The 26,064-nt window shown below is 32.2% G+C and overlaps 3 protein-coding genes across 3 annotated transcripts; 1 reads left to right on the top strand and 2 right to left on the bottom strand.

The window, feature by feature from the left end:
* Positions 1-130: 130 nt before the first annotated feature.
* Positions 131-4,850, bottom strand: LOC108847526 (DNA gyrase subunit B, mitochondrial). The gene is made up of 21 exons (XM_018620786.2): positions 4,669-4,850; positions 4,197-4,344; positions 4,046-4,126; positions 3,839-3,952; positions 3,607-3,663; positions 3,397-3,498; positions 3,137-3,287; positions 2,891-2,967; positions 2,704-2,814; positions 2,525-2,595; positions 2,265-2,406; positions 2,083-2,181; positions 1,862-1,990; positions 1,676-1,790; positions 1,506-1,573; positions 1,320-1,433; positions 1,096-1,212; positions 957-1,010; positions 764-869; positions 478-608; positions 131-383 (listed from the first exon to the last, which is right to left on the bottom strand). The coding sequence occupies exons 1-21, from the start codon at positions 4,794-4,796 to the stop codon at positions 315-317; spliced, it is 2,184 nt and encodes a 727-aa protein (XP_018476288.1). The 5' UTR covers positions 4,797-4,850; the 3' UTR covers positions 131-314.
* A 323-nt stretch (positions 4,851-5,173) lies between these two features.
* Positions 5,174-6,747, bottom strand: LOC108846205 (transcription factor bHLH101). The gene is made up of 3 exons (XM_018619431.2): positions 6,273-6,747; positions 5,511-5,879; positions 5,174-5,419 (listed from the first exon to the last, which is right to left on the bottom strand). Exons 1-3 carry the CDS (start codon positions 6,624-6,626, stop codon positions 5,363-5,365), a joined length of 780 nt encoding a protein of 259 aa, XP_018474933.1. The 5' UTR covers positions 6,627-6,747; the 3' UTR covers positions 5,174-5,362.
* Positions 6,748-11,264: 4,517 nt separating this feature from the next.
* LOC108844392 (OVARIAN TUMOR DOMAIN-containing deubiquitinating enzyme 9) lies at positions 11,265-15,564 on the top strand. Its single transcript, XM_018617644.2, has 13 exons — positions 11,265-11,458; positions 11,577-11,676; positions 11,760-11,842; positions 12,721-12,959; positions 13,275-13,870; positions 13,974-14,047; positions 14,287-14,341; positions 14,435-14,509; positions 14,604-14,677; positions 14,771-14,819; positions 14,946-15,030; positions 15,110-15,166; positions 15,293-15,564. Exons 1-13 carry the CDS (start codon positions 11,415-11,417, stop codon positions 15,340-15,342), a joined length of 1,581 nt encoding a protein of 526 aa, XP_018473146.1. The 5' UTR covers positions 11,265-11,414; the 3' UTR covers positions 15,343-15,564.
* Positions 15,565-26,064: the final 10,500 nt, after the last annotated feature.

The following is a 26,064-nucleotide window of genomic DNA, read 5'->3' as shown; positions in this document are numbered from 1 at the left end:
AGTTTCCTATTGTATTCTGTTTTCAACTTTCCTCTTTGTTTTTCATTTGACAACACATTGATAGTTTTTGTGTGCTTTAATTTGCTTTTTTCTGGTTTTCAATCTTGTTTTGGTGTTTTGTTTTCTTGATTTAATTTCTAAGTTTATCAATGCAGCTTATAAATTTATCAAAAGCATTTTTACTACTTACGTCTACTGAAGGTTTCATAGAAAGGCAACATCTCGAGAAGAACTAATAATATGTCTCAGACTAGATGATGTCTCCAATAACTAACTTCTAATGTCCTGTCACCAGGTGGAAAGGCGGTTTCATGCTATAGGTCGAGATGCTGCAGATTGATCCTAGTGGCTGCATTTTTTATAAGTTCTTTCCGGACATCAACCTGAGATTTTTTTTTTTTTAAAACGGATTAAATGCACAGTCTAAGGTTGCGAATAATAAAACAAATATGGTAGAGTTGGTGGTGGTAGCCTTACCCGAGTACCCATAAGAGAAGAGAAAGTCATACTGGCTTCTGCTATATCATCAACAACGAGTTGCTTCAAGATCCTTGTTTCTGGATTCATCGTTGTTTCCCAAAGCTGCTCTGGCATCATCTCTCCCAACCCTGCAAAAAAATAAAAGCAAAACGCAGATATCTTAGAGATAAAATAATATCTCAGCAAGACTTGGCCCCTACCTAGTTCTCTACCATTGGATCCTAAAGAGTTCTACACTTCTTTGTAGCTCTGACTTTTTTTTTTTCTGGTTTGAACATTTTACCTTTGAACCTTTGAATGGTGTAGGATGCATTTGCAGGGAAGTCTGATGTAATCTTTTTAAGGTCTGCATCGTCATAGCAATATTGTGCTTGTTTTCCCCTCTCAACCTGGTCGTTTTTTCAAAGAGAAAAAAAAAAGGGATCTAAATACACAAAATGGTCTGAAGATCATAATATAGATATGTATATATTTACCTTGAAAAGAGGTGGAACACCAACATATATGCAACCAGCATCAAACAAGGCTCTCTGTCAAAAAATATATAATAATATTGAAGTTTAAGTTAACAACTAAGATAGATAAACTCTCACCAACTATTCTAAACTAAGTTACCTGGTATCTGAAGAAAAAGGTAAGCAGAAGCGTCCGGATATGTGCACCATCAACATCTGCATCTGTTAAGATGATAATCTTGTGGTACCGCAACTTCTCCAACTTGAAATCTTCTCCCTGAAAAACATAAGATGATAATCTGATGTTTATCGCATTTGTGTTTTTCCAAAAAAAAAATACAAAAGAGAAGAAAGGAAAAAACATGAGATGGATATATCTATCACCTTTACACCAAGGCCAAGGGCACGAATCAGATTTTGAATCTCTTCATTCTTATACATGGCTGCTTCATCCTTTCTTTCAATGTTCAGAATCTTACCTCTCAAAGGAAGAATTGCCTACCATGGAAATGTTTGCCATATAATTAAGGAATGGGCTGATATCTTATAGAGGTAGTAAGTGTTGATTACCTGAAAACGTCTGTCACGTCCCTGTTTTGCACTGCCACCAGCAGAATCTCCTTCCACGATAAAAATCTCTGGAGAGACATTGCCAAAAGATGCGTCACTACTCAACTGAACTAGCATGGGGCTACTGAATTATACAAACAACAATTTTTCATGCTTTGGACAATACATACCAGATTCTTCAGGATTTGTTGACGAGCAATCAGAGAGTTTCCCAGGAAGTGATAATGACTTCAAGACCCTTTTCGATCTTTCCAACTCACGTGCCTTCTCGGCAGCCAATGCAGCCTAGTGAATGAGGCAGAGACTTTAATGCTAATCTGGTTCAAAGGGGTAGCAGCTAACATCAGAAGCAATACCTTGTAAGCGTTAAGGGATTTGGAAATAATGCTGTCGAGTACATCTGGATGCAATTCCAGATACTCCGTGAGATACTCCTGAACCGATTGGTCTACAATTTTCCTCACCTCTGGATTTCCTAATCTTGTCTGCAAAGGTGAAGGGAGGATAAAACACACAGATTATATTATTAGTAGACAGAGGTCATTGCTAAAGAGACAGTCATTATGGTTTCAAGTACCTTTGTTTGACCTTCAAACTCAGGATTAGGAATCTTGACAGAGACAACACAAGTCAGTCCCTCTCTAACATGTTCTCCACTTAAGTTGATATCCTTCTCCTAAAAAAAACATTTAGGAAGTTAAAACGGAAAAAAAAAAAAAAGCATTTATGCAGTACAGCCTACTATAGTGTATAATGTACCTTAACCGCCTTAGACTTTTTTACAAGGGTGTTCAAGGTCCTCGTTAATGACGCTTTCACACCTTCGATGTGTGTTCCACCATCATTGGTGCGAATGCTATTGGCGTATCCCAGCATTGTGTCTGAATATGCATCTGAGCACCTGGTACAATCTATAAGATCAGATCCCTTTCAAATAGCCACATATTATGTTTTACTTTTTAATCAAATTTAATGATAAACCAAGAAATCACGCAGTCAAAGTGTTCAAAACAACATACCACTGAAGGGCAACGTCAATGGTGGCACCATTAATCTCTTTCCTGAAGCCGAGCACGTCATGAATCGGAGTCTAAACAAAAGAAAAATATCAATGCATACGAGTTCATTAGTCATGTAATGTTAGCCTAATCAAATAATGATTCTGATATGCACGTGATTTCAATGTGTAGATTCTCACCTTATCAGTATTTAGCCAGCTAACATATTCACTTAATCCTCCAGCATAGAAATGTTCGGTGTATTGGCTCTTTTCAGGATCATCATCCTCCTTTTTAAGAGATATGGTAACCTGCAAACACAAAGATAGAGCCATTTGTTAAGACTTGTAATGGTTGACCTTTGCTTTTAAGTTATAGTAGATTCACCTTTGGATTCAGAAATGCAAGCTCCCGGATTCGCTTAGCAATGGTGTTATGGTCGAACTCAATTCCAGTTGTGAATACTGAAAAAAACAGTTGATTCAAAAAGGAAAAAAAAATTATTCATCAAATCAAAGTTTTTTTTTTTTTTTTGAACTGAATGTTAAATTTAATTCAAAAAAGAAAAGGCCTTGTTACAACTAAGTGTGTTCTTTGTCAAGTAGTAAAGAGTGGAAAACAGGCAAAGCCAACCTTCTTTGTCAGGCCAAAACCTGATGCTTGTCCCTTTAGTCCCCTTTGACTCTAGGGGAAGATCACTGCGAGTGAGTGTAGTTGTGGGCTTTCCACGAGAATAAGTTTGCTTATGCTCCATCCCATCTCTCCATACCGTGACCTCCAGAGCCTGCAAATCAATAGATAGAGGAAGTATGGTTTGACAAATCACTGAGGGGATATAAAGGAGGGGAAAATTGAAAAGGAAAGAAGCAATGTGAGTGAAGATCAGAACACACCTCAGACAGCGCGTTTACAACTGACAAACCGACTCCATGTAATCCACCAGACACACTGTAACCGCTACTTGTGCCACCAAACTTGCCACCAGCATGTAACACCTGCACAAATAACAAACATGACAGATAATAAATTGCATGATCAAGTATCATGTTAACTAAGCAAATGAAAATATAATAGTAATCTCTTCAGACTACAGTAGCAAATACCGTAAGAACAGTCTCCAGTGAAGATTTTTTAGTCGCAGGATGCAAATCAGTAGGTATCTGCAAGAAAACTTTATATATTCACCAACTACAATGACAAAACGAGACTACAATGTGGTTCACATTAGATATAAGAATGCTGCATTCAGAAACTATACCAGCTGTGAAAAAAAACAATCCTTATTTTCCAGGTTTAAAATTGACAGCATGAGAAGGTCTTAGAGATATCACATACCCCACGCCCATCGTCCATAACGCTGACAGAACCATCTGCATGCAGAACAACATCAACCTTCGAAGCATAACCAGCTTGAGCCTCATCAATTGCGTTGTCTAGTATCTCATAAACCTAGGAAAAAGAAGTCACATTGTAGAAACATAAGCAGATCTCATCAATAGAGCCAATAGGGGACAAGGGATTATAAATGGAGAAAACATATACCAGATGGTGCAAACCACGAGTTCCAGTGCTCCCTATGTACATCCCTGGGCGTTTTCTGACAGGGTCTAATCCTTCCAGCACCTAATGTAGATAGCAGGAGGGAGGTGAATAACTAAAGCAACAAGAATGTGTTTTTAAAAAAAAAGATTACTTGGATTTGCTCAGAGCTGTAACCCTTAGATGTGGCGCTCTCTTGGAAGGCCTCGGTGGATATGGTTGTTGACATAAAGGACCGTGATGAAATTGCATTTCTTTGTATCAGCCCTTGACTCAAAACCTTGGTTAACTGAAAATTTATCCTGAAAATTGAAACAAAAAAAAAACTGAATTAAGCAACCGTTTAAGTAAATCTTTACTAGAGTTAGGCAAAATGTAGAACGACTTTCACTTAATCCATAGTTAACAACACTCTAATTTTTCACAGGAGATTTATCTACAGTAACATAAAAGCCCATATAGCCAAATTCTCAGAAACTTAAAAAAAGAGGCACTTTCAGTAACCCAAAGGCAAGACTAACAAAACCCATGAAGAAAGTTTGTAGCTTTAAGTCTCGAGAACAGAGTATGATGGGAAGCTAATCTCGTCGAACTGAAAGGGAAAAAAAGGAACAGAGAGGAGGAACCTGGGGGGAGCTGGGGAGAAAGATGATGAGCAGTGACGGTGAAGAGAAGGAGAGAGTGGGTTCGAGAAGAGACGAGGACGAGATGCCATGAGCCGTGAATACAGACGAGCTCTCCGTACAAGGCTCATCGTCTGTCTGTGTAAGTCTCGAGAGAGAGGTTTTTCGTTTTTTTTTTTTTTTTTTTGTCTAAAACCCTAAAAGTATTTTTACAAATAAAAAGGTAAATAAAAATAATAATTACGAAAAGCAGAAAATTTGGCGCCGTTTCCAAAGCAATTAAAATACCCAGAGAGACTTGGGCTGGCTTTAGTATGGGCTTCATAATTTTGGAGCCCATTACTACAAAATAAATCACAAGTGTATGTATGTTTCAATCCGGTTTAGTCATTATCATTCAATAGATCAATGTGTGGGGACATTTACCAAAAAATGTTATCAGTCTTGTGATCTTAGCAGAAGGATTGCTATAGCTGTACAGTTATTCAACTACAAAAATGCATTCAACTGCCATGAAAGTTGCATGATCATTGAATAAAGTTTCTGAAGTCAAATAATATCATTAATTTAACAATAAGAAAAAGTATAACAAGAAAACGTTACAAAAGAGTACAGTTCTGAAATCTGATAAAAGTCTATAACATAATAACTAAGAAGATTCACTTCTTGAAACTCTCATCTCTCAGTATGATTGGCGTTATCCGAATAGCATATCGCTGAGTTCCTCCAACCTCACTCTGCAATCTCCTCTCATCTTCACAAGAGATCATCAGTTTTTAATTAGATTCTCTCTTAACATTAATGTATTTATCAAGAACATGTTTAGATCTCTTTGATCAAGTTACCTGAAGATGCATCGTGTAGAAGATCCTTGCGGTGGAAGAAACAGAAGAAGAGACGCTTGTGACATTAAGCCCGTTTTCTTCTAACCTAAGCAACATGTCTGAGATAGATGCCCATTTCCATGTAGCAATCTGGATAGCTATCTCTGTGTCTGTGATCCAATTTGCTGCAATCTTTTGAGGAGAAGAATCTATAGAGTCCATCATTGCTTTATGTTTCTGCTGTTCTTGTTGATGACTCGAAGTCGCTGTCTTACTGGAGATTGTCTTCATAAGCTCTTCTTTCCTCCTAGACAAACGTTCAAGTTCTTGCTTCTGCTCTGGTATATACTTCACCACTCCCGCTACAGTCATTGGAATGCTCAACTTCCTCTGCATAAACAATAAATAATCATCGATCAAAAGAGGGTTTTGCTTAGTTAGTCTTTTTAGTAGATATAATATCCCTTCAGTTTTATGAAGTTTCATGTTGACATTTTTTACAAAAATTAAGAAATTATTAAGATTTGTTTATAAAGCATATTTGTTTAACCAAAAATATTTGAGATAAATAAATTTGTTTATGAGATTAAAACATTTTGTAATAAATTTGAAAGTTAGATTATATAAATTATATTGAAATTTTAAATTAACATATTTTGTAACAATAGAAAATATCAAAATAACACTATTTATTTATGAAACAGAAGTATATATTATATTCTTTTCAAGTTTATAAAACTTAATTATCTTGACGGGTTTTGTAGATTTCTTTCAAGCACAAACCTTTTGATCAGAAGGAGGCAAGAGAGCACGAAGTGAAGAGTATAAGGCGTTTAGCTTTCTACGGCGGTCGCGTTCGCTAGCGTTGTGATTCAGTTTCTTCTCCAAAACCAATTCTCTTTCGTCTTCTTTTTGATCATTGTTACTGTTCTTGTTACTACCATTTATGTGAGCAAGATTCATCTGATGAGGATGAAGATTGATGTTATGGTTCTTGAATTCATCGGGTTGGTCGAGAGAAGGATAAAGAAAAGATGGAAGAGTAGGAGAGAAGGAATCAAGCCATGGAGACTCCATTGGCGAAGCAGAGTACCATTCTTGTTGGTAACAAGGAAACATTGGTGTTAAGGCACACATTATTGTCCTCTCAATTATTTGAAGGAATGAACTAGAAAGAAAATTAAGTAGATGAGAGAGAGAGACTTTGATGATAAGAACGAATTTGAGATGGAATCTATCGATGTAGCTAGTTATGTCTCCAGGTAGTCGGTATTTATAGCTCCATGTCTTAAGGAAGTTTTTAAGCTTTTTTTAAGTTGTCTTACACTCCACACGCAGTCTCGTGCCGGAACGAGTAGGGCACGAGGTTTATCGTACAGCCTTATCTATTATCCTATATTCCCTTTGATAACTAGAGTTATATAACACTCGATAATCGAGGTTATATTCAAAGCTGTAACTGGTAACTAATTTTTACCCTGTTGTTGATCTTGCTTTGTCATTTAAAAATGGCTAATCAATTTTGAATTACTAGCATTTAATTTTATTTACATTTAGAGCCCAAAACTATAACACTATATATAAATATTGTTTTATGTATAATATAACCTATTTTGATACATAATCCATTTATTCTCAGTTATATTCTAGAACATGTGAACGCAGTTTGAGGGTATCAGCTCTACGCCTCTACGTATCACCAAATTAATGTAGTCATAAATGTATGCATACATCATAGGTAATTTCTTTTAGATATCATTAAGGTATTAGTTTTGTTGATTTTCCCACATGAATTTCCTGCATGATGTTTGATAGTTTATCATTCTTCCAAATTTCCGTGACAAAAAAAAATCATTCTTTCAAATAAAATAGATAAAGGTTTAAAAGAACCGTCAGAGATTAACAAAAGAAAATCACAATCAGAGTTAATTAGGTTTAAGCAAATTAACGGAGTTCAAATTATTTTCACAATCGTCGATGAAAATAATCGTGTCTTTATTTCCGGTATGGACTATTTTCATCGCATTTAACCAGAAAAATAAATTCATCGCAATACTCCATTTTCTATCATCACCATGTACTATACCATTGTTTCTTTTTTTTTTGAGAAAAACTATACTATACCATTGTTTCTAGATACTCTTTAAGGTAATATTGAATTAACAAAGAAAAACAAAGTTAGAAGTAATATTTAAGTAACAAAGAAGAAATGACACTTGTATATATATATATGATCTAATCGATGACGTTTAACATTTCTTCATGTGATCATCACTTCATATTTTATTTTGTAAACTGATCATCACTTCATTTCATATTATCTCACTTAACTTATAAAAGGGTAAAGGAAATACTATCATATATATAAATATATGAAAAAATAAATCTCGTTCCATAAACTTTTGATTTACCTAGTCGTATCTTGATCCCGTACTGGAAGCTTGTGATTTATAGTTCTGTACTGTATGGTACTGTAAGCAACTGTGAAATAAGGGGGTGATTGGTTTAATCTGTGAGTGTTGTACACAGCTTTAATTCTCCCCACAGCACTCGAATGAAATGAATCAAGCTTTGGTCAATTTTTCAATCTCACAGCAATATCTATCTTTTATTTTATTTTATTTTATGGCTGTGGAGAGCTAAATTCCTAGAGCACTCTTTCGGTTGCTTTTGAAAATATTTTATCTCCTTTATATCAATCCACGGACGCTAACTTTTCTATATAGTAATATATTTCACTAATATAAATATAATAATATATTTCTTGCATATATAATCCACAAAATATTACAAATACTATGCAAATATATATATATATATATATATATGTATATATTACATAAATAAAAATGTTTCACATACATATAGAAATAAAAATTACATGTACTAATTTATATCATAATTATTTTATAATTTTTAAAATAACAAATTAACTTATAAATTTTAATTTTAAAATATTATTATTTAATTCTAGTTTTACTTTTAATATATAGAGTTTAATTTTAGTATAAATGCATAATGTTAATACTAACCAATCTTACAGCTAAAATCTTACAGGTACATCACAAAATCTTACATCAAAAATATAAATCTACAGCTGCAACCAATCAGACCCTAAATTTCTTTATTTCACCAGTTCAAATCATATCCAATTTTAATGTTACTCATCTTTAAAACGGTGTATTTTAATCATATCCAATTTTAATGTTACTTACTTTTCTTTTTGTAACATAATGTTACTTACTTATATCATAATATCTAAAAATAAAATAAAATAAAACATCTTTTTTCTGAATAACAAAGCCCGTATAGAAAAATATTCAACTTTTTTTTTGCAAAGTAAAAATTTTCAACTATCCATGGAAACTCAAGAATAAGGAAATAAGGTAAACGCACGAGCTTGTTGGTTAACGGCATGTGTCAGCTGTGGGCTAGAATGTCCACATCATCAGCCATTACCCTAATCACTCTCGAGCTAAAGAATTTTTTCAAACTTTTTATCTTTAAAAGTTCACATTTTCGAATGTTCTGTAAGTCTTTCATGGAAAAAAATATTTTTAGTATTTACGATAAAATAACCTCTCTTTTTAGAACTTTAAAATAACCTCTTTGCAAATTCATTTTTTACAAAAAGAGTTTCTTTCTGTTTCTAGTTACTTATCTCTTTATTTCACCAGTTCAAAGGATATTAGGAACACTTTGTAGATGACCATGTAAAAAGGATCAAAATTTCATAAAAATAACACTTTGTAGATGACCATGTAAAAAAGGATCAAAATTTCATAAAAGCACAATTGCAATATGATAATTATAATAATTAACCTGATTTTTATAACGTGACATAATGTAAAATAGTGTATTTCAGAAAGAAAAGAAATATATGATAGAAACACATCAAACTCATGCTATTTAGAAGATTCACGCTACGGGGGCAAAAAAAAAAAGAAGATTCACGCTACTTAAATAACCTTTTTGGAAAATCAATTAAAATATCATTTGTAAACAGTGTTTTTCTAGATAAAATGATATGCTATTACAAAAAAAAAACACAGATCAAAATCCATGTTATTTAGATAGCATACGCAACAAATTAAACTACGTACCATACCTACAAAAGTATTATCCATGTTATATAGTCATTTACTGCAACAACTTAAGATATAGTATAACTATGACATCCTTTGCAACCCTAACATGTTAGTAAGAACCCTAAAATGTCTACGATTGCATTTAAAAAAAACACAATAGAATTTTAAGCATATTATAATAAAGGCTTGACCTACCTATGGTCTCGCCTACGTTGACATTTTAACAACTATAATTTCCAAAATTAACAAATAAGAAAATAATTTTAAAAAGAATTTCCTTTTGATCAAAAAAAATTCCTTAAGTCATACAAATATGCAGCACATGAAATGACCTTTTAATTTTAAAGAAAAACTTGCTAAATGAACTTTATTTTATAATATTAAAATGTATTCACTTAGTTTTCTCTATTTTAATATTAGTTGATTCCATCAATCTCAAATATCAGTCATGATGGTTCCGTTATAAGACTTTAAAACAATAATTAAGACTAGTTGACTTAAACAAAAAAACTATAAGACCATGCATCTTCCCCAAAAGAAAGCAGAGGACAAGATAAATGTTAATTTGATGATGGTTAGCACGTCCGCGACAAGCCAGAACATATATTCCTATGCATAAGAAGTAAATGTAAGCTAAACTTTTGCTACTATTCTAGTTAAGCCGACCAAAAAAGAAAATTTATAATATTAATAAAAAATTAAATATAATTTATATTTATCTATTAAAAATATTTTAAAATTCTTTTACTGCACATGGTGCAGGAAAACACCTAGTTTACGATTATATATAGATTAAAATCCGTATATATATAAGCTACTTTTGTAAAACATGATTATAGTAAGTGTTCTAGCTAGAAAGTTTTTCAATCATTTGCAGTATATTTACGTTTTATGCTTAGCTTGAGTTAACAAGTTACTATTATATGTTTATTTTACATATCGTTAACACAAAATACAATGAATTTTTTTTTTTTTTTTGTATTTCGTGTGTGCTTTCACATTTTTAGAAATGTTTTTTATTAACAGAATAAAAACTGTTATATGTATCTTTTAATTTTAAAAACATAACGCAAACACCAAAAGGTGGTAGTACTAATAATATAAGTATATAACCATATGATGGATTGATAATCTTAGCATAGTAAATTAAATAAATATGCCATCTCGTCATAGACATTAGACAAAGGGAGCTGTCTGGAGAATACAACTATGACATCTAACCATAGAATCTTAAAATCTAACAATACATATTACATTTTTTTTTTTGGTAAAAGACATATTACATATTACATTTTTCATATAAGAATTCACTATTGAGACATTATCATCTTTAAAATCTCCAAAACTTGCAGGTCCTAATTAAGAAGTCTCGATGAACAGAAGAAGAGCCAAACATAGGAAGGGAAGAACGCTATGTTGCTGAATAGTTCATCTAAATCTGCGTCTGGTCGGTTAGATCCAGTTCCAATGGCACAGTTTGTAAATAAAATTCTAAAAACAGAGTTTAAAATAGTATCGACCTTTTGGTGTCTGAAACAGAGCTTTTTTAGAGTCAACTTCGTCTTGAAACCAGTAACCCAACGGTCAGAAATAAATTATCACCGCAACCCCAAAAAAATATGACCGTTGGCTCCTCCTCCTCCCCCTCTTTATAAGAAGCGCCTCGCTCTCTTTCCTTGTTCACCATCATCTCTCAAGTCCCTCACAGATCAGAGAATGAGAGAGAGAAAAAAAAGGATAACTGAGTTTCTGTGTAAGGAAAGCGCTTTATGTCACACTCTTATATGGTGATGAGTAGTTCTCTTGTTAGGGTATTAGGCAAATCGATTTCGTGACAATGATATGGTTTGATATTTGGTCTCTGCTGGCGTCTCCTAGAAGGTTTGTGAATTTGTTTCTTTTCTTCTTCGTTGAAGTTTACAACCGAGTTTTGAGCTTTTAAATCTTGTCTTTTTCATTACAAAAGATGTTTTACTTTGTTGAAATTTTGATTCTACAGGTTTTGCGAATCCAAACCAAGTTCTTCTTATCCGAGGAAATTTCTCGGGTGTTTTATACAACAAAGCTCAAGATCTCTAACATGCTCGATTACAGTAAAGGTTTTAGTCTTTTGTCTTTTTTTTTCTGTTTGTTTGTTTGAATTCTGGTTTTTAAAAATTTAAAGCTTTTGTATGTTTTGCAGTTGTGTATCTTTAACGATATGGTTAGGGTGCAGAGTACGACGATCGCCACCGTTTCTCGAGTCCAAATTCCGTCACGGTTGAGGTAAAAACTCGTTTTCAACCGATTTTTTTAACATTTTTAGAAATCTTAAATTACTTAATTGATAAAATATTTTCTAAAGTAACATAATTGACGTTCACATATTTCAAATGTTATATAACTCTTACTGAAAACATTTATTTTGACAAAGTTACCTCTTAATGAAAACATTGATTTTGATAAGATTACTTCTTTGTAACTACGCTATATATATGTTAATTAATAAGCAGCCCATTAAACAAATTTATCATCAGTAGAATATTTTTTACAACATACATGTTGAAGAGCTTACTTCTAGTACTATAGAATTTTACAGTATACATGTTGAACAGTATTGTTATGTTGTCAAATAAATACTCTAGAAGAAATTAGAGTATTCATGTTAAGATGTTATAAATTTAAAAATAATAATTTGAAAAATATTCTTTGAAATATTTCATATAAAATGTATTCACAAAGAAATAAAATACTACAAGGTTTTAATATTTGAAGACAGTTTATTAAACAAATTTACCATCAGTAGAATATTCTTACAATAATACACATGTTAAAGAGCTTACTTCTAGTACTATAGAACTTAAAAGTTTGTTAACAGTATTGTTATGTTGCCAAATAAATACTGTAGAAGAAATTATAGAGTATTCATGTTAAGCTGTTATAAATTTTAAAATAATAAAATTATTTATTTGAAAAATATTATTTGAAATCTTTCATTCACACGATTTTCATGATAATTTAAGTAATTTTGTCCTAAAAAATATTTGTAATGAAAAATCGGTTAAAACATCAAACATATTGTTTTGTAAATCATGATGTTTCACTAGTAATCTTTATCATAAAATATTTGAAAAGGATAAGAAAAAGAAAAAGACACGTGGCAGAATCATGAAGGTTGTTGGAAATAGAGCGGGTTTTTTTGGATTGATAATCAAACCGAACTTCGGAGAACCAAAACAAACGACGACAAGACGATTACGGTGTGAAACGGCTTTCAAAATATCTCTCTGCCGACTTTTCGGACACTCCTTTTGCAATTTTCTTTCTCTGCGACCAAACCCATCTTCCCAAGGTTTCCCCTCTCTCCCTTTTGATTTCTCCGTCCCGAAATCTTCATCTCCAGGTTCCAAAGTCGTCACTTTTGTTCTCCTCTTTTTTTTTTTCATTTCTGCGATTCTTTTTATCGGGGTTTGTTGGGATTATTAGTGAATTTGGTCATCAATCCATAAGCTTTGTGGTTTGTTTTTAGATTAGAGATTCCACCAATTTTAAACCTTTTATGATTTTCACTCCAAAAAGACTGTTACTTTTCTCTTCTTCAGATTTTCCCACTAGTTACTTAGTTAGATCATGCATCATCATCATCATCATGCCTTTCTTTTGGTTTTAATGCTATAAGGTATTGATCATGCGTTCCACGCTTTCCCTCTTTTTGCAGGAAACTCAATTCTACACGCAAGAGGGTTGTTTGTGTTTTTAATAAAGTTTGATACTTTTTCCGTTTTCTTATTAAATAAAATGGGGTATGAGCCTGATCCAGATGCTCTTCGTTGGGGTCTCCATGATCTTGAGGTTTGTACGCTCACAAACGCTGGTTCTTGCGGCAGCGTGACGCTTTACGGGACGACGGACGATGCTGTCGATGTGAATCAAGGCTATGTTAGAGAAGGTTACAACCAGCCTCTCACTGGTTACGTAGACAACGATGCGGTTATTGCTCAGTTTTACCAAGACGAGCTGTCTAGAGTTGAACGAGCAGAGGAATCATCATCTGATTCGAGGCTCCTCAGTGATAATAATCCTAGTCGGATCTCTGTTGTTTCTCAAGAGTGGCCTCACCAAGGGGAAGCTATTGATATTTCTCGTGAGAGTGACATGGAGGATAAGAATGTTGCAAGGATAAGGTATCAAGGAGAGGGAAGCTCCCCGGTTTGCGATGATGATGACTCAGATTGTTCTGTAGAAGTAGAGGAAGAGTCTTGGTCTTTGGATTCTGAGGTTGGGAAGCGACTCAACCAAATGATACCTATTGCTGTAAGTACTTACATCTTCTTTCTGAATGGCTCTATATCACAACTCATCAGAAGCTTATGTAAGTTTCTTTAAAATGTTTACTTCTTTTTGTGGCGTGTTGCAGCATGTGCCGAAAATCAATGGGGAGTTACCGTCAGAGGATGAGCAGGTTTCTGATCATGAACGGCTTTTTCAGAGGTATGATGTCAAATACAAATCTAGAGAAGAACTGCTTGTCGCCATTTCTGTGGTTATGGTTTTGTTGTAACCTATTAGAACTGCAATCGGAACTAAGTCTCATTAAAGTTTCTTGCTAGTTTGCTCATAGGAGTCCAAAGAACATCTTTACATTATTGTTACTTTTTTACAATCAATCTTTAGGTCTATTAGATTTATTTGAATGTATAGTGAGATTTCTCTTCTTATGGACACTACAGATTACAGCTTTATGGCTTGGTGGAGAACAAGATTCTAGGAGACGGAAACTGCCAGGTTTATATCTCTCTTCTCATTTCGTTTCTAGTCATGGCTTTGCATATGAAAATTTCTAGCAGTATGTGACTGGTTTCAATATCTTTTACTCAGTTTCGGTCACTATCAGATCAGCTTTACCGCTCTCCAGAGCACCATAATTTTGTCAGAGAACAAGTTGTTAATCAGGTTGGGATTATATTATTCAAGAAAATATTCTAGTTCACTCCATTTCAACTTGCCCTTGATGATTTTGACATTCTCTCATATATTGTTGTTTCAGCTTTCATATAATAGAGAGATGTATGAAGGTTATGTTCCAATGGCGTACACTGACTATCTTAAAACAATGAAACGGTTTGAAACTCTCTTCTTTTTCATCTTTTTTCAATTCTTTGCACTGGATTTAGTGCGTTAGCTTATTATCAACCATGAACATTGATAACGCAGGAATGGAGAATGGGGTGATCACGTTACTCTACAGGCTGCTGCTGATTGGGTACTTACTTGCACAGCCTAAAAACTCTTCATAGTTTTATAAACTTTTTGAAGAATGAATGTTCAGGGACTTTTAACATATGAAATGAGATTTTTTTGCATTTTGGTTTTTGATGGTTATTGGCAGTATGGTGTTCGGATGTTTGTGATAACTTCATTCAAGAATACATGTTACATTGAGATCTTGCCTCATCTGCAGAAGTCCAACCGCCGTGAGTTTCCTATATCTCAAGGGTTCTATTCAGCAAAGGTCCTTTTTTGTTCTTAATATTTATTTGGGTTTTGTATCAGTTATATGTTTAAGCTTTTGGGCTGAGGTTCATTACAATTCAATCTATCCTGAAGGAGGTATTTTGATAACTTCTTCTTATATGATATAGACGACCATGGATTATATGATGTGTTTTAGATACAAGTAGTTGGTCTTACTGAGTTTTAAACCCTTCTTCTTCTCTTGTTTGAACTTTTGTGTAGAGCTACCCGAACCGGAGGGGAAGAAGAAGAAGAAATATTGGGTTTTCTAAGCTCTGTTTCTTCTGTTAAGAAGAAATATATATAACATGTTTGTTCTTTTTACTAACCTAGTATGTTTAGTTCTAGAGAGTATGGTCTTGTACATACTGAACATAATCTCCCATTTAAGGCATTAACTAGACTTATAGTTTGCTCATTGTTTTTTTTTTCATTATAAGATTTACTTCTTTTCTTTAATGTGGGAATAAATCAATAAAGGGAGGTTACAGCTCTTGCTTGGTCTCGGTGTGTTTTGATAACATGCAATATGCTTCAGTGTCTGGTTAAAAAATATGGAGAAAACATTCAAAAGCAAGAACGATCAGAAGAAGACCATAGTCTTGACACTCCTGTTATAGTTTCAACTGATGGAATCGTCCTCTCTATCATATATCCCTGACTTTTAACCACAGAATGAGATTTGTCGCCACCAATAACTTCAGCCTGTTTTTGGTTTATCTCTCCGTAGCTGCAGAGGGAACAAGATACATCATAATCGTGATTGTTTTCAAGACGGTTTCTTCAGATATTTCAGTGGTTGTTTTTTAAAAAAAAACTCTGCTGGGTTTCTCGTAAAATTATGGATCTCACAATTATAGACACATATACAACATATGAATATATATATATATAGATATATATATATAATTTTAATGGGTAAAACATCCATTGCAGGTGCTCTTAGTTCCCAAAGCAAACTAACCCTTCCTTTTAATGGTACTTTTTTCGTTATTGAATGTATAACTGATTAACGAGAGAGTTACATGGACAGACATTTTGTATCTTTGTTTCACGCCAAAAGACATATTGTGTTATTGACACACTTTATTGTAACAGCTGTATTTTTATCCCCAAACTACCCTAAATTTGTGTAACGATGAGATTGACTGAAATTGTGGAATTGATTTCTTTCATAACTAGTTAAGTTCTCTAGTTGTAATTAATGCTAAAGATGTAAGTACAACCGTGGTAAATGAGTTAGGAAGAAGAGCTACACTTGTCGTCTGATCTAATCTAACGGTCATGGTTCAAAGTTTTAAAAAGACAAATATCTAACAGAATTTATCAATCATTATTGTAAATTATAATATGCAAAAATGTATTTATGCATAAAATAAAATAAAATTTTTTTCTTGTACATTTTGATATCCATAATGTATATATTTCTTGTAAAAATTACAATAATATATATATATATACATATATATATATATATATATATTTATGGATGGATGGTAAAATAGTGGATGAGAGATGTGTGAATTTGTGGATAAAGTCTCGTGGATAAGGACTCATGGACAAGATTTTCAATCTTGCAAGAGATTTTGCAGACGAGGTCTCATGGACAAGATTGTGGATGGTAGTATATAGCTAAAAAAACTCTGTTTCTGATAATTTTATGTTTTAAATATTTGTTGATGTGAATAACTTGTTTCTTCTCAGCTTCTATTTCTACTTTCCACAATACATTCATCCATGAAATACCCATATACATATTCAGGAGACACCATCCACGACACTCTAACCACAAAGAACTCATCCACAATAAATATATCTATATACCACCATCCACAAATCACCATCCATGAATCTTATAGATGATAGGAAAGTTTTCAGATATCTTTGAATCAACACACATTCTCTCTGCAAATTTTTAAACAAAAAGCAAGAGAGTTGAGGTTTGGATAGAGAAGATTAACTAGACTTAGGTAGTTGCTTTGATATCAGAATCTAACTTTCAATGTCATTGGTTGTTTGTGAAACTAAGCAGCAGAAAGAACAGGTGGCGGAATAAACACACAAAAATTGTTTGGAACAAGAAAGAGAGACATGGATTCAGGAGAAATTCCTCTAATCTCCCTTGTCAAAGTGTCTAGATCGAGAATATATCAAAAGGGAGAAATGGATTAGGTTTGGTCTCGTTCATGAGATTTACACGATTTAGAGATTTAGAAAAAAGTTTTAGCACATTCTATTTTTTCCAATTTCTGGATCAAAAGAAAGAGACAAAAAAAAACAGAGAAAGGGATTAAGGTTCTTCGAGAATGAGAGAGACACTTTAGAATTTGGGAATTATAATCTATTGTCATAAAAGAATGTATAGAAAAAGAGTTGGTCTCGTTGGTTTCGAGAAAAAAAAATAATTTAAAAAAGAAAGAGAAATATATTATTTGCTAGTTAGTTTCTAATTGGTTTACTAATTAGAGAATGTAGTCAAAATCATTTATATACTAGTTAAAGGGTTTATTGGTCAATTTAGCATGAGAAAGTGTTTTCATTATCCAATGTGTCTGTTAACGTAATTGGAAACTTGAATTGTGTCTTTGAGAATAAAATTCTCAACCAATTAATAGAATACCATGCAACTGTCAAGTCATGCTCTGATATAGTGACCGTTAAAATAGAATACCATTAACTAACAGTAACACATTTTTTTTGACTAAATTCTAAATTTTTTTAAAAAAAATATATAAAAAGTAACGCATTTCAAATCAGTTACCAATGCGTGAATCAATCTGATAAGAGATGGTTTCAAGTTTTCTTGGATTGTTACGAAGTTTAGTTCATATGTGTGGCTGTCTTTTATTATCTGATATCACTAAAACTAAAGCTCTAACCGGTGATCAAAAGAATGAGAGAGAATAGTTAATTCCTCTTTATTCTTTAAACTTGACACCATTTATAAAGAATGAGAATAATTAATTCCTCTTCATTTTTTAAATTCGACACTATTTATAAAGAATATCTTTTCTTCAGTATTCCTTATCATTTTTTTTAATTTAAGGAATCAAAGAAGAAATATATTTCTTATGAAATCCGAGAAAGAACAATAGGAAACAATATTCATATTATTATTTTCCTTTCCATTTATTTCTTGGTTATTCCTATTATTCCTTGTTGGTTACCGGTTAGAGTCTAAAATTACCTGAAAAGGAAGGAGAAAAAACTGAGATATTGCCACTGTTCTCTTGAGCTTAGTCTTTTTTTTTTGTTTAAAAGCTTAGTCTCTTTCTAATTATGAATTTGGAGTTAAACAACCAACAGGGACTTTTCTTATGGTCTTCCAAAGATAAATGTGTGGTTTTGTACATACTCACAATCAAGTTAATATAGTCAGAAATATTTAAAATAGTATATACATTTGTATATATGACATATATAGTACAATAACTTGATGAATATTGTACTATGAATGGTTAGCTACCATAAGTTTATTATCTACCATGTGATTCGTGTCCTTTATATTTATTGGTACAACATGCTTCTACGTGTCTGGTTATGTTTCACATTCAGCATTCTGTCATCGTTAATTTTTTTTGATACTTTATGAAATCCAACACAAGTCAATATTGAGTATATATACATCCACCAAATATTTAATTTCACTAATCAAAGATTGCTAAGTATTTGTTTTCCAGCTTATACTAATAACTGAAGAAAAGGTCATAATATACCAGAGCAGTTTTGCATTTTCTTTAATCATTCGTATGAAAAAACTAAACGAGAATCTTTTTCAAAAAAAAAAAAAAAAAAACTAAACGAGAACCCTAGACACCACTCTTTATAGTCTGCGTAAGCATAGAAATAAAATAACTATATAAGTGAACGTTTATATGTTGTGGAATCGTAAATGAAATTAGATGAAAATCGTTTCAAGTTAGAATAAAAAACATAATTTGCTCATAAATTAAATTCACATACTGATATGAAATTAGTATCTGATTTATCTGATTCATATTGGATATAACTACGAATTTGATAGACTGGCCAGCATTCGGGATGGAAATATTATCGTGTTCTAAAATCTACAGGAAGACTTCAGGATCTGAGCATGATTCATATTTTTCGAAGTACGAATGGTTGGATGGATTCGTTATTGAAAGAGACAAAAAATAAAGATCATCTTTTTGCATATATATTAGACACACGGATCGACAAAGATGTTCTTCAAAGAATGGCTCATATGACCACAACTTGGTCTGGTTAAATAGATAGTTAACAAAACAAAATCAGTATTTTTTTACCATTTACTCATTAGTTTATTTTTATTTTAATTTTACTTTGGTAGAAAAACTCATCAGTTTATATTTTATAAGGACTGATATTCACATATAGTTACAAAAGCGACTGGAACGAAGTAATCTTTTAATTATTATTATTTTTATTTTTTTGAATGAATTAAAAATTTATTCATCCACAAAAAAACTTTTTAAATGCATTTATAATTTGAAAATAAAGAGCTTACACAGAACTATTTGGAACAATGATCTGAATCAAACTAAGCTTGGAAGGCTAGGAGAGGTTTGTATTCGAGAACCAAAAAAAAAAATCTTTTAATTATTTAATGCTTCATTTTCCTTTCATTGACTATTATTATGCGGATTAGTGTTCATAAATCCTGAAAGTTTCTTTACCTAAGTTTTAAAAGTTACCAGCTCAATTTTGTCCTTAATTGCATGCCCTGCATGACACAATATTTTTAGAATTCTCCATCTCTCCAATGGCTTTTTGTAGGGCAATTCACATTTTTCGTTCTTCACTTAATCTCTTCTATTTTTAAAACCAATATTCATTCTGATACAATGCATAAATGTCTAGAAAATTATGTGTTTATAAATTATACTTAATTTATCTTTTACTTTACCAACATAACCAAGATACCAATCAAATATGAAAATTTTATTCACGTACCAGTTTTATTGAACTGATTAATACCAATTTGATTAATAGTAAGTTTTATTCACGTACCAGTTTTATTTAACAAACTACAAATTTGATTAATATTAACGAGGATAATGAACTGATTTAACTAGTTTTATTCACGTACCACAGACAAAACAAATTATGGAGTTATGACTTGGAATTTTTTTAAGACTTGGAATTCTTTAGTAAGAAAGCATAACCAGAAAAATAAACAACTAATTTGTTCAGAATATTTCCACAGAACTAATTTTAATACTAAACAAACCTTTAATAGAGTCAGAAACATCATTTGAAGAAAAGAAATGAACATCTAGTCTATAATGTATAATTATTCTACAATATAATATGGAGACCATATATTGTATATGATGTTACAAAGCTCGCCTCCTGGCTCGCTACCAACCGTAAGGCGGGTCTTGGTTGGGTCTTCTCCAATTTAGATACAGTGATCACAATTAATGACGAAGATAGAGTACGTTTCCTCCCCTTTAATGGCGGAAGGGTTAGCCGTTAGAGAGGCAGTTCTCGCGGCAATCGCTATTCACATACCCAAAGTCTGGATACAATCCGACTCACTCGGGCTCGTCAGGGCTCTCAACTCGAAACAATATCCTATGGAGCTTTACAGAGTTCTCAAGGACATCGAGTTACTATCCTCAACCTTCAGTTTTTTTTGTTTCTCTCATATTTCTCGCACTTGTAACAGCAAAGCGGACTCTGTGGCGCGTAATGCTCAGCTTTTACCTTCTTCTACTCTGTATTAAACTTCTTCTTTAGTTAATATAAGAGTTTGGTTGTTCAAAAAAAAAGGTATATGATGTTACATTATAGTTCATAGACCAATTTCCCCACTTCACTCAATACTCAGATGATATCTTAATAAATCAACGCAATGTTCTTACAAGTTTTGAAAAAATAGAAACAACCTACTTAAAAAATACATCTGCCAAATTTGCACTATTAGTTGAGTTCTTCGATTGGAGGGGATTGCTAACCATGGTGAGCAAGTATCGAACTGCACAGGTTGTCGTTGCACAGATCTGAAAGTAATGGTTTATATTTAGAGTTTGTTGATGATTAGCTATAATATGTAAAGGTATTCATGTATGCGTGGGGTTGCATCAACCATTTAAAATTTTTAGATGATGCATCACATGGTGTGCACACATAAATTTTCAACTAAGTTTTTTATTGTATTGTAAGTAGTAATAAAGATTAGAGTCTATGACTTATGGTGTGCTGTGTGCACACATATCTCTATCAACAATCTAGTTGATGACTCTAACAATTTCGATGTACTATCCTTTGGCTCTTAACCTTTTTAACAAAAATAAATAAACATTTAAACGAAAATGTGTTCACATGCTCTCTTCTTATTTTTGTTTCAAGTGTATAAATCGAAAGCGAAGAGACGAATCTTTCTCAAGTTGAGCCACTTGAAAACAAAGTTATGGTACAGTGTACAATACTTTATTATGTTTGATTTGATTTGGCATAAAAACCATATTCCTCACATTACAAAATTAGAACAATGATAGAGAATTGAGGACTCATAAATAGAAGCTGATACAATAGTAGATAAATGCTACTACGAGAGAGATTTAGAACAGATACTATATTAGAGACGAACTTCATATAACAGATAGTAAAACCATTTAAACTGGCCCAAGTATTCAATTCGTATTCAATATCTTGTTGTTCTTGATCATCGCATCACCGATAAGGACCCAATAATTTGAACAGGGACTAAAGAATACCACATGATCCTGGGAATACAGCCTTTATACAAACACTCATCGATACATAAGATAAGAGCAAATACAAAATAGTTTTTTTTTTGTTTGTTTGAAAGCTTCAAATACAAAATAGCTAGTTACATGTCATTTGTAGTTAACGCCCTAATCCGTCAAAGAATAAATGTATAACACATAAAATGAATGTGATATGTAATTGACAAGGTATATATATATATAAAGCTGTAAAATATGTTCAAACACAGAAAAAAAATATATTAAAAGTGATCAAGAGAGAAACAAGTTTCTACCGATTCTTACCGAAGATCCAGACTTCATTTAATAAAACTTAGGTTTCTTTCTGTAGCTTTAGGTATTGGTAGCCGTCTGTTGTTGATGCAGCATCATCAAGATTCTCATATACATATATCAAAACCCTAATTAATATATCATTAGGGGGTTTTCAATCTCCATGTGAATCTTAATGGTGCTGCACCTACAAGAAACGACTGATGAACTTTCTCCACGGTTCCGCCGAGAGCTTTGTATCAGATTCACACACACACAAGAGATAGATTGTACGAATTAATCAGACACACACACACAAGAGATAGATTGTACGAATTAATGGAACCAACATAAAGTTGATTGAATAATCAGAAATATAGTCGCAAACTAAATACAGTAAGTAGGGGAAAGATCTGGTTAATCTTCTCGAGATCTATATACTGGAGAATATGAAATATGAAGAAGATACAATGTGAAAAGCAGTCGGAGACAAGGAAAGTAGATATAGGTGTGAAGTCGAGAGAATACGTTCCAGAATCCAAGGGCTGACGTGTCTACCTGTAAATGGTTCGTTTTCGTCATTACAAAAAAATACGAAATATTCTTTTTTATATGTGTCTATCATCAAATTATTTTTTGTTAAAATACGGAATATTTTTTAGGTACATGTATTTTTCAAATGTAAACTTTATTACGTGAAAAAAATAAGCGATGATTGTTGAAGAACGTAGCAAATAGGTGGAAGGTATAATAAATAATACTGGTTTGTTATTTTTCGATCTGTCTACCCCTACAGTCTCAGACACAACAAACCAATCTTGTAACTATCTATCATAAATGCTTATCTAATTTTAAAATTATTATTTTGAGAGAAGAGTACTTTTTTGTAGCAACTGAAGAGTATTTATACATGCATACATATATCAGTATAATGTATAAGCAGAAGACTAGTAAGAGAGAGGGAGTGAGAGGGGTAAGTGAAGAAGAAGCTCGGAGTGAGGTATTTATAGAGACGCAATGGCTTAGATAAACTGAACCGAAAGGAACCAACCATATTTATGGTTTCTTGTTGGCATGGTTGATTGTCTCTAAACCGAATAGTTACCTTGGTTTACAGCCCTACAGTTTTTTTAATATCTTAGGGTAAATCCCATGTCTATATAAGAATCTAGATTAATCTATGAAAATGTGTAGCCCACTGATAGTCATCTCTCTAGATATACCAATGGATCGTATACAATGGTTTATATCTGTATAAGTGTCTAGAAACAATGTCTATAATTTCGTATAGCATATGGATCAAACTCGAAATGTATTACCTAGAGTCCCAAATCCATTTTTTACCACTCAACCACAAGGTTTCGAACAAATTATTCTGAATATCATCAAGCTATATACAACAATTCCTATTTTTATTGAGAAAAATAGTTTCCTTATATATACATTATGTTTTTGTACGAATGCTGTATATACATAAATATTGACATTAAGTTTAAATAGTCTACTTACACATGTTAAGAATAAGGAGATATATTTCTTTTTGAATATTTGATATGATGGGTGTTTACATGTTGTAGTTTATATTATGCGTTCATCCCCGAGATTTAATATTGCGAGTGTGCCCTCACTGCAAAAATATTGGTCTTGGTGAATGGTGAACTGATAAGTTCAGCATTAGATTAGCAACAATGTTTAGTAGTTAATATATATATCCATTGACTTGGAAGTGCGTGTGTATATACGTAAAGTGATCTGGGCAAGTTGATAAACATAGTACATTGCACATCAACAAAGAGAGATTTCCTTGTCTCCCACACTCTCACCTGAAGATCATCAAAAGCCACAAGCCTATATAAAATTAGAAACCTAGACCACTATGTATATATTACAATTTTCATTATTTTTATTAGTAAACATTAATATTATTACATTTTAAACTAAAAACTAAATGGACAAAATTGTGTTTCGTTCTCATGGATCCCACTTTGTCCGTCTCTCTCTTTGCCATGAAAGTGATGTCTTTTCTAATAAAGCTGGTGTATTATTAATTTATATAGTTTTTCAAAAAATAGTTTATTTTTTTGTAGCTCTGTTGATGTGTGACACCTAATACTAATTAAAGTATTAATAAAAAATACTAATTGGATAAAATTTTGACACAGAAGAAGAGTGTTATTGGACAAAAATGAACTATTATTTTGTAATAATTTACAAAGTTATAGGTAACGAAGTTATTAGCGTAAATGGATACCTGACAAAAAAATGTAATGAAGTTATTTTGGAAAAAGAGAATATAATAAAGTTATTAGTAATTTCTTACATATACTTTATAAATAATTAATAGTTTAAGCAAACAAAATTATATACAACTTAGGAAAATGATTTACAATATAAAAATAATTACATAAGTCTAAGAATTTATAACAATAAATTACTCATAAGTTTAAATTTATATACGTTTTGTTGCTTTTGCCTTACTAAATTTATATATGTTGTCAAAAAAATAATTTATGTTTATATAGAGTGTTGGGCTGTAATATATATAATCACTCGTACAACACTAAAAGTTATATGCAGTAAATTAGTCCGTGTGTTGTTTCACATTAAACATGCGATTAACTGTCGAGTTTTTTTGGAATTTACAAAAATCTCAGTGCAGTATTGATAGCATATAGTATAATCAGATTAAGTCTTTTAGTTGTCTTCGGTGCACCACTTTTTCAAAACCCCGAATATGATGCATCAATGATCCATGTTCAACCTCCAGCATTTAGTGTTAATTCTCTGTAAGTAATAGTGTCAATAGAAAAGAACTTTGCAGACAATTATTTTGTTATCTTCCCATATCATGGCAGACAACCTGGTACCTTTGCATCGGTCCACGTTTTCATAGGTTATATTTGGTTTTATATTTTCCATGATCAGTATTTTTCTTCTAACAAAATTTCTTAGCATGTGTAAAAACAAATTTTCTTTTCACAAATTTAATATAATATTTACTCTCTTTAACGTGACCTTTTGACATTAAATAGGTGGTCTAGTCAAGAGTCTTAACTCAAGACTCGATCAAAAAAAATCACAGTGTGAAAGTATTATATACGGTATTAGAATATATACATATATCAATTTGTTGGACCCCCCGGAATGTACAAAAGAATATTGGCTAGGTTGAACATGTAAGCGTAAGCACCAATCGGAATAGTATTCACTAATCCAAGTTGGTACTGAGATATTATAGTTTTTATTTATCTATGTTCTATAAAACTTTTTTCCTCGAATCTTGACAGCAAAATTAGTATTTCCAAAGCAACTTTATGTAAAAGATTTAGTTTCGTATTATGCGAGAATGATCATGTATATCAACCTATTCCTTCAATTATAAATTCATCTTAAACAAGATATTTCAATTTTTGGTCAAATATTTCAACTTATAGAAAAATTCCTCTTGAAATTTGTAGTTCTAAAATGATTTAATACAATCTTGTTTATAGTATTTCTTTTGGAATGAAACTTTTATTAGGCGATACAAGTACGTGTACTACGAATATTCATTGTTTCTTTTCCCATCTTGCTTAATCAGTGATTGTAGGTCAATTACACATGTCCACATGGGAACATGGATGTTTATAGCTAAATAAAAACTATGTTTTTAATTTCGAAACCTGTCTGGAAGTGCATCGTTTTTATATATTTATTACTACCTATGCAGGACCTTGACAAATTTTAATACTTTTACCAGCAAATTGATGGTTCTTCTATCATGGACTCATGTATTTCTAATTTTCTCCATACAATCTGGACCTTCCAGATTATTTAATATCAATGCTATACAAAAAATGAATACTAATGCTGAGCAATTTTCAATTATGCTATATTATATGTACTAGCGTACTAGAATATGGTGGAATATAATGAATACTTAAAAAAAGTAGGGTCTAATGATGAATACAGTCCCGCTAGATGTATTTCTCCAAAACTATGGGCTGGTTAAAGTTATTTTATTGATTA

The sequence above is a fragment of the Raphanus sativus genome, chromosome 3 (assembly GCF_000801105.2).
Source record: "Raphanus sativus cultivar WK10039 chromosome 3, ASM80110v3, whole genome shotgun sequence".
In the NCBI taxonomy this organism is placed as follows: domain Eukaryota; kingdom Viridiplantae; phylum Streptophyta; class Magnoliopsida; order Brassicales; family Brassicaceae; genus Raphanus; species Raphanus sativus.
This window is presented reverse-complemented; position numbering and strand designations above follow the sequence as displayed.

Coding starts and splice junctions, on each gene's coding strand:
- LOC108847526 (XM_018620786.2), bottom strand. CDS start 4,796: ATGAGCCTTGTACGGAGAGCTCGTCTGTATTCACGGCTCATGGCATCT. Junction 4,127..4,196: donor ACAGCTCTGAGCAAATCCAA/GTAATCTTTTTT, acceptor TATCTACATTAG/GTGCTGGAAGGATTAGACCC. Junction 3,664..3,838: donor TTATGGACGATGGGCGTGGG/GTATGTGATATC, acceptor GTTTTCTTGCAG/ATACCTACTGATTTGCATCC.
- LOC108846205 (XM_018619431.2), bottom strand. CDS start 6,626: ATGTGTGCCTTAACACCAATGTTTCCTTGTTACCAACAAGAATGGTAC. Junction 5,880..6,272: donor TGCCTCCTTCTGATCAAAAG/GTTTGTGCTTGA, acceptor TTGTTTATGCAG/AGGAAGTTGAGCATTCCAAT. Junction 5,420..5,510: donor TCTACACGATGCATCTTCAG/GTAACTTGATCA, acceptor TCTCTTGTGAAG/ATGAGAGGAGATTGCAGAGT.
- LOC108844392 (XM_018617644.2), top strand. CDS start 11,415: ATGATATGGTTTGATATTTGGTCTCTGCTGGCGTCTCCTAGAAG. Junction 11,459..11,576: donor CTGCTGGCGTCTCCTAGAAG/GTTTGTGAATTT, acceptor TTGATTCTACAG/GTTTTGCGAATCCAAACCAA. Junction 15,167..15,292: donor TTCAATCTATCCTGAAGGAG/GTATTTTGATAA, acceptor ACTTTTGTGTAG/AGCTACCCGAACCGGAGGGG.